The sequence below is a fragment of the Labrus mixtus genome, chromosome 14, assembly GCF_963584025.1.
Source record: "Labrus mixtus chromosome 14, fLabMix1.1, whole genome shotgun sequence".
Taxonomy (NCBI): Eukaryota; Metazoa; Chordata; class Actinopteri; order Labriformes; family Labridae; genus Labrus; species Labrus mixtus.
Window position 1 is genome coordinate 29,091,084 of NC_083625.1, and position 16,113 is coordinate 29,107,196.

Here is a 16,113-nt window from a genome sequence, read left to right on the forward strand (position 1 = left end):
AGACAAAAGAGTTGCATACATGCACTTCTCTAATGCAGACCCACATGTGAGTTTTTTCTATTTTGTGAGCTGGTGAAGGAATCAATTCATTTTTTTAAGACAATTTCCAACCAGAGCAGATCTCTTCACTTTACAGGCTGCCATCTCTCACTCCAGCTTCTCCGCACTTGAATTTCTATATATCCTGAAATAAATCTTTTTGGCTCATTCTTGTTTTTGTTTTTTTTGCCAATTTCTTCCTAGTTGAAGGTCAGGCAGGAATTTTCCCTCAACAAACTTAGGGATCAAAGGATACATGCTGTCATATGCTGTACCTAGCTTAAAGCTCCCTTTAGCAAAGTTGTGATTTGTGATATTAACCCTTGTCATTAAAGGGGCTTGACTTTAGACTCTCCTTTAAAACAGTGTGACTGAGGATATGGCTATTTGCTGAATGTACTAATCTCCACGTGTCAGCTGTTGATGAGGTTTGCAGGTGGGTATCTTGGCTTTGATTTAAGTACTAAGACTAAGAATTGGATTTCCCAGGTCTCCAACAGATCCTTACTGCTAATTTAGCCAGCATGCTTTAACATACACTAAGTATCAAGAACACCACACACAATCACACTTTACATTTGTGTAATGAAATGAATCTTGGATAAACATTTCCTGCCCAGAGCCCATGACTCAGACATCAACAGCAGGTGGAAGCAGAGCTTTAAGCTGAACCCACTCACTAGCTGACAGATGATGTTTACACACAACACTTCCCCCACACAAGGTTAATGATGTCATTACAAATATGTCCAATCACAAGGAATACAAACAATTTCTTGTAAAGCCGCTGAATCAAAAGAACTCAGTCATACTAATAATAAAATGTTTTTGTTATGAGCCTGTGCATTACAGGGAATCAGCCTTATATAACACACACTGTCATAACCTACATGAGAAGATACTCATGGACTTGAAAAAAACAGTAACAGTATTCTTGTGAATAACAAACACACAAGTTTGCCAAATGAATGCAGAGCAACGAGCAGCACCTGAGCAGAGCAGCGTACTACGGTGAGCGTATTGCATAATTTCTTGTTCTGTTCTCCTCTGAACCGTGTTACTGTGTACCTACTCTTAGCTTAGCTTAGCAGTTAGCTTTACAATGGCTTCTTTTTCTGTCTCTCCCTCTCCTGCTCTCTCCTGCTCTACGTGTCAGATGTTAAGTTATTCCTCGTCCTCCTTTAGTGATAATGATACTTGTAAGAAATGTAGTTTATTTTTAGCTTTGGAGGCGAGGGTGTCTGAGTTAGAGAGACGGCTCCGCACCATTGAGTCAGAGTCATCGTATGCAGCAGTAGTTAGCCAGCCACCTGTAGCCGGTGCGGGCCGACATAGCTTGGCTTCCCCCCCGGTAGCTCCCGAGCAGCCGGGAGGCAGTGGCTGGGTTACTGTCCGAGGGAAGCATAGTCGAAAATCGAAGCACAAGGTTCCCCACCAACCACTTCACGTTTCAAACAAATTTTCCCCACTCAGCGACACACCCACTGAGAATAAAACTCTGATTATTGGAGACTCCATAGTCCGAAACGTGAAGCTAGCGAAGTCAGCAGGCACAGTTAGGTGTATACCCGGGGCCAGAGCGGGCGACATCGCATCTCATTTAAAGTTGCTGACAAAGACTAAAGGTAGATTTGATACAATCGTAATTCATGTCGGCACAAATGACTCCCGACTATGCCAGTCGGAAGTCACTAAGGTTAATGTGGAGTCGGTGTGTACTTTTGCTAAGACGATGTCGGACTCCGTAGTGTTCTCTGGACCCCTCCCACATCAGACCAGTGATGACATGTATAGCCGCATGTCATCACTCAACCGCTGGCTGTCGAGGTGGTGTCCAGCACACGATGTGGGCTTCATAGATAACTGGCAGTCTTTTTGGGGAAAACCTGGTCTGCTAGCTAGAGACGGCATCCATCCCACTTTGGACGGTGCAGCTCTATTATCTAGAAACATAGCAGAGGTTATTAGTCCAAAACCCTGACAACAACTCAGAGTTCAGACCAGGAGGCAGAGCTGCAGTCTTACACGCTTCTCTGCGCCTCCCTTAGATCTGTCTCCCAGTCACTATAGCTGAAATTCTGAATCGAACTGTAGTTATACTATAGGTACTGTTTCTGTCCCCCAGCCCAGACCCGTTTTTATAAGTCATCCAAACGGCGTGGATCGTCAAAATCTCATCTCAAAACTACGAATACGATTTTGCTACAAGATCGGAGGATTCACTGCGGACTTTTGAACATTAGGTCCTTAGCATCCAAGTCTCTTTTAGTGAATGATCTGATATCAGATCAGCACATTGATTTACTTTTTTTGACTGAAACCTGGCTGTTTCGAGATGAATATGTTAGTTTGAATGAATCCACTCCTCCCAGTCATTTTAGTACTCATATACCTCGAGATACCGGACGAGGTGGTGGAGTAGCAGCTATTTTTAATTCCAGTCTTTTAGTTAACCCTCGACCAAAGCTGAATTTTTCTTCTTTTGAAAGCCTTGTTCTTAGTCTTCCACATCCAGTCTCAAGAACCTTTCAGCCAGTTCTAGTTGCTGTAGTTTACCGCCCTCATGGCCCATATTCTGAGTTTCTATCTGAATTTGCAGAATTTTTATCAGACTTAGTCCTTAGCAGTGATAGAATAATTGTTGTAGGTGACTTCAATATCCATGTGGATGTTGAAAATGATAGCCTGAGCACAGCTTTCATGTCACTATTAGACTCTATTGGTTTCACCCAGGGTGTAAACGAACCTACTCATCGTTTTAACCACACCCTGGATCTTGTTTTAGCTTATGGAATTGAAATCCATAACCTTAGTTTTCCTAGAAAATCCTCTGCTATCAGACCATTTTTTTATTACATTCGATTTTGTCCTACTAGAATTACCTCTGCCTGGAAGAGGTGTGCTCTCTAGAAGTTTGTCGGATAGTGCTGTGGCTAGATTTAAGGAAGCTATTTCAGCTGTTTTTGATTCAGTACCGTGTTTCAACCCAGTTGGAAACTCTTACGATAGCTTTAGTCCCTCTCAGCTAGATCAGTTTGTTGATAGTGCAGTGGATTCACTCAGAGTTACTCTGGATTTGATTGCTCCCCTGAAACAGAAGGTTGTCAAGTGGCGGAGAGTGGCTCCATGGTTCAACTCAGAAACCCGTACTCTGAAACAATCGTCGCGGAATTTTGAAAGAATATGGCGCTCGACCAAAATGGTAGAATCTCGTTTTTTTCTGGCAGGATAGTCATAGAAGATATATGAAGGCTCTACGTCACGCCCGAGCTGCCTACTACTCCTCTCTAATCGAGGAAAACAAAGGCAATCCTAGATACCTTTTCAGCACTGTAGCCAGGCTGACAGAGAGTCATAGCTCCATTGAGCCTTGTATTCCTTTAGCCCTCAGCAGTAATGACTTCCTGAGCTTTTTCAACAACAAAGTTCTAGACATCAGAGACAAAATTGGTAACCTCCTGCCCTTACCTGGTGCGGATACGTCTGATACGGCAGAGACAGTTCCAGGACCAGATATTAGTCTAGACTGTTTTTCTCCAATCGACCTTTCAGAGCTATATTCCATTTTTTCTGCGTCAAAACCGTCAACCTGTATTTTGGACCCAATCCCAACCAAGCTGTTTAAGGAAGTCTTTCCCTTAGTTAGCAACTCCATATTAGATATGATCAATTTGTCTTTACTGACAGGCTATGTACCCCAGGCATTTAAAGTAGCGGTAATCAAACCTCTACTTAAAAAGCCTACTCTGGACTCAGGAACTCTGGCTAATTACAGGCCTATATCCAACCTTCCTTTTATCTCGAAGATCCTGGAGAAGGTGGTAGCTAAACAGCTGTGTGACTTTCTCCATGACAACAGTTTATTTGAGGAGTTTCAGTCAGGATTTAGAGTCCACCATAGCACTGAGACTGCACTAGTTAGAGTTACAAACGATCTACTTCTAGCCTCAGACAGGGGACTTCTGTCTGTGCTCGTCTTGTTAGATCTTAGTGCTGCTTTTGACACCATTGACCATCGGATCCTGTTGTACAGACTGGAGCATTTGCTTAGAATTACAGGGACTGCTTTAAGTTGGTTTGAATCCTACTTATCAGACCGATCTCAGTTTGTACATGTTAATGATGAGTCCTCTATGCACACTAAAGTTTGCCATGGAGTCCCACAAGGTTCAGTGCTTGGACCAATTCTCTTTACATTATATATGCTTCCTCTGGGAAATATTATGAGGAAACACTCCATACAGTTTCATTGTTATGCAGATGATACTCAGCTTTATGTATCAATGAAGCCCGATGGTACCAGTCAGTTATGTCAGCTAGAAACGTGCCTTAAGGACGTTAGGACCTGGATGACCAGAAATTTTTTGCTACTTAAGTCAGACAAGACTGAAGTTATTGTGCTAGGCCATAAGACTTTTTCTAGTGATTTGACTGTCCTTAGTGACATCAGCCTGGCATCTAGCACCACTGTTAGGAATCTAGGAGTTCTTTTTGATCAAGATATGTCTTTTAGCTCTCGCATCAGTCAAGTTTCAAGAACAGCCTACTTTCACCTTCGTAATATATCCAAGATCAGGAATATCCTGTCGCAAAGTGATGCAGAAAAACTAGTTCATGCATTTGTTACCTCCAGACTGGATTATTGTAACTCTCTTTTGTCAGGGTGCTCTGGCAAATCTCTAAAGACTCTTCAACTGGTCCAGAATGCTGCAGCTCGTGTACTGACCAGAACCAGGAAATGGGACCACATCACTCCTGTCCTGGCTTCTCTGCACTGGCTCCCTATACAGTCTAGAATAGAATTCAAGATCCTTCTTCTCACCTACAAAGCTCTAAATGGCCAGGCACCATCTTACCTGAAGGAGCTACTAGTGCCGTACTGTCCCTCGAGAGCATTGCGGTCCCGGAGTGCAGGCCTGCTGGTGGTACCTACAGTCTCCAAGTGTACTATGGGGGGTAAAGCCTTCAGTTATCAGGCTCCTCTCCTCTGGAACCGCCTTCCAGCCGGGGTCCGGGAGGCAGACACAGTCTGTATTTTTAAGAATAGACTTAAAACTTTCCTTTTTGATAAATCTTATAGTTAGGGCTGGTGCTGGTGTAAACCAGCTCTTAGTTATGCTGCTATAGGCTTAGACTACAGGGGGAACTGGCACCCTGAGCTCCTCTCTCTCTCTCTCTCTCTCTGTGCATATACAGTACATCATATTACTGCATGTATCTATCTATAAATCTCAGTCACTAACCACTTACTGTCCTGGGAGCTTTTGAGCTCTGCTAGGCTCCTCAAGAATGTCGGTTGACGGCTTGCCAGAACAAGCTTTACCTGCTTCTTGTAAAGTGTCTCGAGATAACACTTGTTATGAGTTGACGCTATACAAATAAAAATTGATTGATTGAATTGATTGATGTAGGACCTGCTGCTTGGCTGAAGAACTCAACTCCAGGTGGAGATAATTTGAATGTTCGTCTCCAGCTGTGAGAAACAGCCTCTCTGCTGCAGCATTAGTCAGGGTAACCATTGCTTTCCAAAAGGCCATATGGTAGAGGTCATTTGTAATGAATAGACTGTGAACAGTCATTTTCTTTGACTTTTGTGAGTTGGTGCAGTATGTGCTGGTTTGCTACTTTAAGTAACTATATCCAAAGTGCATCCTAACACTGGGACATTGCATTTAAATGATGCAATCTAAACAGAGAGAAAAGAACAGGAATTTTCACCTGATGCATGAGCGGGTAGTTCATGTAGAGATAAAGTATATTTATCTGACATTGGTTATAGTATAACCAATGTCACTTCTGAGAAAAAGAAGTGTAAACTCTCTCTACAACTGTTCATGATGTAAAGATAGATCTGTATACTGAAGGTTTTTTGTTCATGTTAAGCTTCACTTACATTTTTCAAATGAATGTTCATCCCTTCTAATGCCTGTGACTCTCATAACATGGTTCAGATCACAAATCTTCTGAATCATTTTTCAGCCCAAACAAATCTTTAAACAGCACAAGGACACATCTCCAAGCATCTCATATCACATCCTCAATTTTCTTCACTATTAACATATCGCAATCATTTAGATAAGAATATAAAAGCAGTCATATTTAACTTTTATTTCATTTAGTGCATCACACTTCAAAGCTGTAACATTTCAGTAACAGTATTTTTAAGCCCTGAAATAAAACTTTCTGTTTTGCATCTGCAGCTACTGCTGCAGCGTGTGATATCAAACGTAGACTAAACAATAGACAGGGAGCGTTCACTGGCTAACTTCACAGCAGGGATAATGCACTGATGCATGATAAATGCAGACACACAGAGTGAGAGGAGGAAAGTCCAGGCTATCATTTTCATACAAAATAACAAAAACTCTAAAATATGAACAAAAACTTGCATTTCTTAAAGACTGAATTCTCCCATTTGTACAGCAGGTCTCCATGGCGCACCACGATCAGCAAATGGTTAATGGTTAAATGGACTTGAGCTGGTATAGCACTTTTCTAGTAGACCCACTTTACCAATGAGCCACAGCCGTGTGTCAGTACCTTTATTTTACACAGGGATGACTGATTTAACATCAACATCATATACCTTGTAACTAATTAATGTCCAATCATTTCATAGATCAACTGATCCTGGTGGTTGTAAGCCAACATTTCTTAAAAAGCATTATCTGCTCAGAGGCCATATCAAACAGTACGTGTCAATCAACTAATTTGATTAAAGGAAGAAGAAGAGACTTTTTGATCCAGTAGATGTCGCCCTTGAGCACCAGCATGAAAACAAAACAAACGACACCTCCACCACACTGAATCTTCTGCTCTCCTATGCGACACACCTCCAACACCTCTCCCCTCGCATTTGCACAAAGGAGAGATCAAATTGGAACGCACCATAATTAAGTGCTAAGTGCAAGAAGTGGACAAAACTGTCCCTGTCTCACGCTGCATTGTTGTGTTAGCATGCTAATGTTAGTGCTCTTTAGTTAGCTTGTAGCTTCACACTGCAAGTAAATAAACACAGAATGACCGTGATCTAAAAACTCTAACATGACATTCAAATAAGCAGTGAGTACAGTATGTTATTCTTCTTTTCTCTCATCCTTCACTTTAACAACTTTTATACAGAACAAGGTGAGCCAGCCGGCCGTCCTGTCCATGTAAACACAGCTCAGATAACACAGACAGCGGGACTCGAGCTTCTCACTCATTGTAAACAAACATGACTACATTACAGAGGATATTCTGGATGTCTGCTGTATTATTTATGTGTAAAATGTCGCACATTCTTCCTTTAAGTTCAATCAAGAGGTAAAATAAGGTTCAGAAAAATCTCCAACATGTCCAAGGGAAAAAGGAAGTATTGAAAATAAAAAGCAAAACAAAGCACTGTTCCCCAGATTTAGACATGTTTTCTGTGCAATAGTCTTTAAGATAGACAAAATACATCATCATTCCAAAACAGACATATTAATGATCTTGCTGATTCAAGAATTCAGAAACAAGCCTTGTTGTTGTTTTTGTTTTTTGATTGAAAGCAACCAGTTGTGCAGCCTGCAGCTAATGACAAAACAAATCATCACGGAGCCCTCATGCTATTCATACAGTGACTCACATGGTTCAGCCTCATTGAAGGGTTGGGAGTATCCTTGTACTCTTTTTGGAAATCCATTTTTCATTTGATACATAAAACATGTATAAACCTTCTATAAATATCTGAAGATATTCATGAATGGAAAATTACAAATTCTCAGCCCTCGATTATGTTCAACATTTCCGTCAGACATGGTTTGATTTAAGCTGAAGGCAGGATCACAATCAGCAGGAAAAGATGGCTATTTAGATATTTAAATAATTTCATATCGAGCACAAAACAAGAACAGCAGAGGCAGATACCATGCGATCTCTAAGGCATTGCTGTCGTAGCTGTTTGTAAAGTAAAGAAGATGTACTGTAAGAGGTGACCTCAATGAGATACCATAGTCTGCTTAAATCATATGTAACCGGTTTCAAGTACTTTACTTTAATTAAATACAACTGAATGTGGAAATTACTTCAATGCCATGCCACATGTAACTATCATGCAGTGATACACTTTCTCACAAATACACAATTAAAAACAATACAGTGTCCTACAACTGTCTCTTTGTTAAATACCAACTATAGATCAGCTGGGGGTAAACTGCGATTAGTTGCACTGCGTCATTTGCGCTTACGCAGGTAAATCATGGCCCGATCTGCTGATCCCGACCAATCAGATTCATTTCTGACGTGTGATATTTAGGTCATTCAACGACATACACTCACAGCAAGATTAGAGCCCCAAGACAATTCCCAAACTTAAAAGGTATTTTTTCCTGAATTCACCTGCGGAAATTGTCACGCAGCGTCTGAAATCACTATAAGAGGCATGCCTGTTTGATGAGTCCCAACTCTCCTATAATGAAAGACATGAATGGGACAAATACCTACTGACCTCCAGCTGCCAGAAAATATTTGTTATGATTCAGCTTTCTAGTAAGCTTGTTCTTGGTGGTGATGCTGAGTATGTGTGTGTGTGTGTGTGTGTATGTGTGTGTGTGTCAGTGTGTGTGTGTGTGTGTGTGTGTGTGTGTCAGTGTGTGTGTGTGTGTGTGTGTGTGTGTGTGTGTGTGTGTGTGTGTATGTGTGTGTGTGTCAGTGTGTGTGTGTGTGTGTGTGTGTGTGTGTGTGTGTGTGTGTCAGTGTGTGTGTGTGTGTGTGTGTGTGTGTGTGTGTGTGTGTGTGTCAGTGTGTGTGTGTCAGTGTGTGTGTGTGTGTGTGTGTGTCAGTGTGTGTGTCAGTGTGTGTGTGTGTGTCAGTGTGTGTGTGTGTGTGTGTGTGAGTGATTGTGAGAGTGTTTTTGACAGTTTTGATATTGGGGCCTTGCATGTGAAACAACTGAAATACACATATATCTGATTTCAAAGTAAACTTTACTGATAATTGTGAATGCTCTGACCTGATTTCACACGTACACTGTGAGCACAAACATTTTGAGCTTTGTATTTGATTCAATATTAGAGTGTAAGATGACATTTCACCACAGCATACAGGGTGTTTGCATCCACTTTAAATCCTCATTGTGTTCACAGAGTGAAGACTAAAACAGCTGAAAGGCTGGGAGAAGAGTTTCTTCTTCTAATCAGTTGGGACATTTCTACCAAAAAATCAAGGGGGCTTTCTCCTCCAAACAATACCTGCATTCTGACAAAAGAAAGGATAAGTTTGTGGGGTAGAGGAGGTAAGCATGAATGGGCTACAGACTGACTCATAGGCTCTTACAAAAGGAGGCCAAAGAACCAAAACTACAGCCCTTTTCACACATGCACTACGGAACATTTCTACAAACTGTTAGCATAGGCTGTCCCTAAAACTTTCCTGACTTGGCTGTTCACAAATGTCAGGAGGCAGGACGAGTACAGGGCAGTACAGAAATGGTGGATGAAACAGCTGGCACTATAATGTCAGGTTTTTGCCTTTCTACGTATCAAGGCTCAAACTAAGGGTGGGGAAAAAATCAGTTAACTAAAGAAACTAAAATGTTTTTATTGGACGATTTTAAAATGAATTTCATTTCCTAGGATCAATAATCATGATGTCATATTTGTTTACAAAAAAAACAAAACAGCCAGCGTGAGCCGAGCGCAGCCAAAAGAGAAAATTAGCAGACAATGAATGCCTTGTTTTCTCAAAAGCCCCACTATCTTTCAGGAAATTAATAAAGTTATAATTCAGTTCCTCTGAGTGAAAAGCCGTCCCATTAACATCCAGGTTAAAATGTCCATTATAGCCTCATAAATCACCATGTTTACAGACTGAAACCTGAAAAAAAAAGTTTTGGTCAGACTAGATCATTATTTATTGGAACAAACTGTTTTTTTTATTTTTTTTATTTATTTTATAACTCATCTGTTTTTATTTTATTATTTTATTATTTTAAGGCTAACAGTTTGGTAAAATGAGGGACTGATGGCCAAAGAATGCCTCTCCCTCCATCCTCCCCTCCAATCAAATCAAACGCTCAAACCAAACCCAAAACCCCGGCAGCAGTCAACTTCCGCTAAAACATAATCATTACACAAAGTCTCACCTCTCACACCACAACATTGTTTAACATATTCAACACATACCATACACACTGCTCAACTTTCCCCCTTACAAAGCACCTTGTCTCCCTCCCCTTCTCTCTTCCCTCCTTAGGTATTTCATATAGTTTTGCTGGTTGTAGTCTGATGTGTGTCTATTGATGTCTTTGTCTCTGTCTTTATTTGTTTTATTTTTTTTACAGTATTTTGGAGTTGTTGTCCTGACCTTTTCTGTTTGTTTGTTTTTTGTGCCTCATTTGTTATGTATATATCACCAGTTTGTCACTCTATTGCACCTAATAAAAAAATAAAAATAAAAAATAAAAATGAGGGACTGATGAGCAGGTGTGTTGTTGCTGTTTGCCAGGAGGCTCCCCCTCCTTCAATGTTGCTGGGTTGACCAAAAGTGAGTTAAAAACAGCAAACGACAACCATTCTATAGCATAGGCATACCGATAGTAAGTAGATGATGAGTTCCTGAAAAGTTGGATATGTTTTTTTCCTACAAATTTTTGGTAGAATGTGCACAATTCTTTTCATCTTTCAATAACTAATTTCTTGATTTAGATTCCAGCTTTCAGAATTTTAATCCATGGAGTCAGAACTTTCTCCGTTGGATTTACAACAAGATGGAAACTTATCTGATTGACCACACACATTTTTAGCACAATATGTTCAATTGGACTTCTTTTTGCACCACATTACTTTTGAGAGATGGAGATGGTGCAGGTCTCAGATACTGGTGCATCGGCTTCATGTTAAAAACCAAAAGCCTGGTCTACACCTCCATACAGTTTGTTGTAACATCTTCTGTGTACTGTGTTCAGCTGTACAACAAATAAAGCATACTCTAGCGCACAATAGAACCCTTTCCTCCTCACACAGATTTACATAAATGAATGATTAAGTAGCTGGGGTCTTAAAGCTGTGTAGTTGAAGCACACTGTTGTGCGACATCAGAGAGAGGGAACACAGAAAACTACAGCAGGAAGGGGGGCAGGGAGGCTTCTGAGGCTAAGAAAAAAATAGATCTCCCTGCAGTTTTCTGCTACAGAGTTCAAGCTCCTTACCAGCAGACTGCAGGATGAGCTGGCAGTCAATGTGCACACACACTATTAGGAATGCACACACACACAATCACACACACCTAGAGCTGGAGTTTAGCCCTCTCAATTATAACTTGTAAGTACTAAACTGTGAATGCCTTGAAAGTCTTTTCTTACCTCCTCGTTCTTTTCCTTTTCCTCCTGCATGCCTGATTAAGATCTGTCTGATTGTATGTGTGTTTGTGTTAGTTGTGTGTGTGTGTGTGTGTGTGTGTGTGTGTGTGTGTGTGGAGATTTAACCTGCAGTCTCACTAGCTGGGAAGTGCTTTCTTTAAACTACTGCCTACTCTCCGGCAGCACTCTGACTGCCTGCCTATTGTGGTGATGTGTGTGTGTGAGTGTGTGAGAGTGTGTGCGTGTGTCCAATAGTTGTCAGCGTTGTGGGGCAGCAATGAATTTCTTCCCCACCGCTGCATCAGTAACTGCGGCAAACAAGTTCCCTCCCACACCCCGCCCGGCTGCAGGGAGATCAGCCAAGAGGGAACCACAGGATGGGCCGAGTGTGCTGCAGCACGGACACTTCACACAAAGACACACACAAAACAAAGTTTGACTACAAGTGGAGGGGGATGTTCAGCATGTGAGCATTACAATCATTAGCTGTTTAAGCTTGTGGCAGGCCGTAACAAGTTGCAAATTGGCAGAATTGAACGTTTTACAAAGTTGTATCACCACAACTGATGGTGTTAGCTTTATTTGTTTAAGTCTGACCAAAAGAAACAAAACCAAATGTTGGATTCACAATGTTTTAGTAGGTGGATGAAACAAACTGAAAAATGTTTTTTAGAAGGAAAAATGTTCTTTCTGCCAAGAGTTGTTTAAACTCCTGCATTCATTTGCAGGTTAAACTTTTTCACTGACGTTACATTTTCTTAAAAAGTTTCCCACTACTGCCTTAAATACCTGATTTTACAGCAGCCCTTCATAAAAGTTGTGGCAAAAGTTCCAATATTATATTTTTATATATTTATATATATTTTTAAGACATTGCATGAGAAAGTGGATTTGCAAAAAACTGTTGCCAACAGTTGTTTTTAGTGTTCTTTTAGTGCCAAAAGAGCTCAAGATTACAACAGTGCTATTCTAAAATATGCTTTATTTGCATATTGAGTTGTAAGAAAGATTGTATCAATTAAAAAAAGCTAAATCAAATGTGCATTAATACAATCTCACATTGGACTCATAACTTTGATCTATATCTCATAAAACCAAAAATATTTATTTAAATGAACAGATATCTAAAACATTTTAACATCCCTTTCATGCAAAACATCAGGACATTGACTTGCATAAACTTAAGACTGAGCAAATTCTCTTTGCTAAAAGTTAGATTTTTGTGCCACAACATAATCTCAAATGATAACAAGGAAGTACGTCTGATGACTAAGATGTTGAAGAGTGGGGATGGCAGGAGGGGGACAAAGAAGATTGGTCAAATTTCCAGTGGTTGATTGATTAATTAGTTGATTTGAATTTGCATTAATTGTTGGTGCTATGCTTGCTATGGAGACATTGAATATTCCTGGAGGAACTGTCAAATCAAAGATGGCAGTGCGTGCAGCTTCCTCAAATCTTTCTATATAAAACATTTTTCCTGAAACTCATCCACAGATAGGAAGCCAGCTAGGTTTAATGACGGCAGTCTTGCTGTACTTTTCACATACAGAGTATGTCAGTTGCTATATAACCAGTATTAAGTTCAATTAATTACCCATAAATAATTTTCAAGATCTTTTTATAGAAGCTCCTGAGCACAACGGGAGCTGGCCGGCTCACACAGGTCTTTGGTTGCTCTGACCTGGTAACACAGGCACAAAGGTAAACAAGAGGCTCAGTGTCAATCTGCACTGATCAGGTGTGCAGTCTGGACCAGGTGTAAGGGATTGACTAAAGTGCAGCAGATTTTGAGACGTTCGCTGCCAACAATCAGCCCAGTTGAACTTAATACTCTGACAAGGGGAATGTAGTGTAGGAAGTAAAGAGTAGAGAAAGAGTGTCCAGATAAGAGCTTGGACCCATTGACTGTATAAAACATGCTTCTCTCAGTGACGTCACCAATTGTTTTCTGAAGAGGCTTTAGACAATAACTGTTGCCAAGTTTGAAATGCTACCTTCACCAATCTTTTGATCAATCTAGTAACAAAAAAGAGGAGAGGGCACAGTATAAACTATAGTGGTTGTGCACCTTGTATACAGATGCTATTGCTCTCCAAGCAGTTGATTCCATGCTCTCTTATCCCTGTTTCTGGGTCTACTACAGTCCAATATCAATAAAGGCATAAAAGCCCCCCCATTAGATGTTAATGGGGCTTCCTAGGCTTATGGAGCATTCTTCAAAAGAGAAAGGAAAGGAAGGGAAAGGAAGAAGGACTCTTTGTTTCTATCACCCACGGTCTGGCATGCAACCATTGTGCAGACAGATAATTAACAAGCAGTTATGTGTGATGAGCTGTAACCACTCAGGCGCTCTGTCATAGGTGGAATCTCTAAAGTTCAGACATGAGTTTTGTTATCTGTCCAGAAAAGTCTGCAGTATTTGTGTTGCTCTGCGAGGTTATCAGCACTCAAAACACGAGTATTTTCACTTTAGCTGGAGATTTTAACTAAATCAACCAAAGAGGTCCTTTGTCTAAAGTCCAGTAGCATGTCAACACTACTTATTCCAACACCCACAACAACCCAAAGCTGCAGGACATGGAAAGAGCCCCGAGGAGATCTTTCAGACATGTATAGAGCTCACCCAGAATATATGTCTTAGTTGACTTTTCAGTGAATTGTCAGACATACATCCTCTGAGTGGTTTACAGAAAACTCTGTGTTTAATTAACAAAACAACTAGTTAAGAGTTTGCAATGCCTCTGTTTATTGTGTTGTCTTAAATGAGGTGTGATCAGGCACATTAGGATCCTCATATTGAAAAGGAACATTATTGAGATATTATAAGATAGGAACAGGCATATCAGCATTGTGCATCAAATAAAACCAAATTGCAGAACCTTTGACTCAAGTTGGAAAACAAAACTCCACCAACTATGTCTCCATAATGGTATCAACATCAACACAAACGAAATATCCTTCCAGTCGTTAGGACACACATAAAGACGCACGGCAGCGCTGTGTATCAGTGCTAATGTGGGACAGAGGTCTGAGAGACCCCGTGTCTTCACGTCTTTATTTTTCTTTGGCATGAGGCTGATCAGGTGACGTCAGAAGACGGGGAAAAGCTTCCTGCTACCTCTTTCAGACCTGCTTCACCTCAGAGAGATTCTGAGCCCCACACCCAACTGAGAGAGACTACAAGCACCCCTACATGTGCCTTCTCTCTAACACAGTGGTTCCTGGTCTTTTTTTTCTTGGAGCCCCCCCCCCCCCCCCCAAGACCCACACGAAAAAAGTAAAGATTGCTGTCAAATATGAATATCATCTATTTTAAATATATAATATAAATATATTAAAACAGAATTGGCCTACACATATGTGTATTAAAGATAGTTGTATAAACTTTACGGTACAGTAAGTGTGTCATGATTTTAGTTACAGTTGTATGTGCAAATCTCATTTGAACAACTACAAATTATTCAATCCTAAATTTCATATTTCTGTAATGTGTACTTTGTCATGCGACTTATATCACCTGGTCATGGAAGAGTTATAACCATAGTCTAAATATGAGTGATGTCACTCATCTGTTACTGCAGGGGGGCTTTGGAGTCCCATCGATAGTGATCGCCATGTAAATGTTGTCCCACCCTAACTTTTAGTCAACCAATCAACAGGCTTAAGAGCTGAAGTGGGTTTAGAGCCTCTTGATGGATATACACTCTCTTACAGTGTGTGCTGATTGAAACATGAGCTAATAACAGGCTGTAAACATATTTATTTCTGCTGTAAAAAATAGCTTTTTTAAAATGTATGTGACTTCCTGTGTTTCTGCAGCCAGTCTCAAGCAGACACTCAACAAACTGCAGGATGTTTCACTTCCGTATCAGCTTCATTTTTTCAACACTGGAGGATGACACTTGGTTGGAACACTTACTCTATACTGATCCTTCAAGCTGTGCAGCAGCCCCTCAAAACTAAGTCTCTCTTCTATATATTTATAATTAGACTGCATAATGTCAGACACTCAGTCAAGTGCTATTACAGTTCAAAATGTTACAAGCTATCATCACATACAGGCTTTACAAGCTGATAGACACTGAGCGCTTTATGTGTGAAAATAACTTTGGAATGCCTCTACATTCAATCTCCTGAAACACAGGCTCCATTACAATTTTGGATTCAATGGTCTGAAACTATTTCACCATACAGTAACTAATGTATTATAATAGCAAATAGGAGATATATCTTGACATGATCAGTGTTGAGTCACAGCTACCATGACATACAGTATTTTATGGCAGTGTTGTCACAATATCAGAATTCTAAATTTAGGCATGATATTAGAAAAAAAAAATCCACAATAGAGAACTGTTCAGATACCACGGCAACAACAAAATATAGAAGTCCTAGGCAAAAAAGGGAAATCAAGAAATACAGGCAAATTCACTTTTGAAAATGCACAAATACACTGGCAATGTTTCAGCACAGACATTTGCTAAAATAGATTTGGTACATGAAACTACCATGGAGCATTAAAAAAGAGAGGTTTAAACGCGTGGTAATATCTAGGCTTAATAAAACTGCTGATCTATGTGTATGACTGCAGAGCGGTGGCAAAGGATAGATCAATTATTGATCACAGAGAATGCTTGTGGAGAGACAGTGTGGAAGAAGGGGGGGGGGGGGGCACAGGAAACAGCACTGCTGGGAACATTGCTGAGTCTGGGTCCTCTGTTGAGGAGGGATTAAGGCAACAAAGCAACTCA

At 40.5% G+C, this 16,113-nt stretch overlaps 1 protein-coding gene across 5 annotated transcripts in view; it reads right to left on the reverse strand.

The window, feature by feature from the left end:
- The window catches only part of dlg2 (discs, large homolog 2 (Drosophila)), a 159,755-nt gene that overhangs the window by 125,151 nt on the left and 18,491 nt on the right, over positions 1 to 16,113 (reverse strand). Inside the window, exon 1 of one of the 5 annotated variants that reach the window (XM_061056077.1) lies at positions 11,363 to 11,693. The exons of the other annotated variants lie outside the window; for them this stretch is intronic. Coding sequence (XP_060912060.1) covers positions 11,363 to 11,392 — 30 coding nt within the window. The 5' untranslated portion in view covers positions 11,393 to 11,693. Of the gene's footprint in view, positions 1 to 11,362; positions 11,694 to 16,113 lie in introns of those variants that run through there. 5 annotated transcript variants of the gene reach the window in all.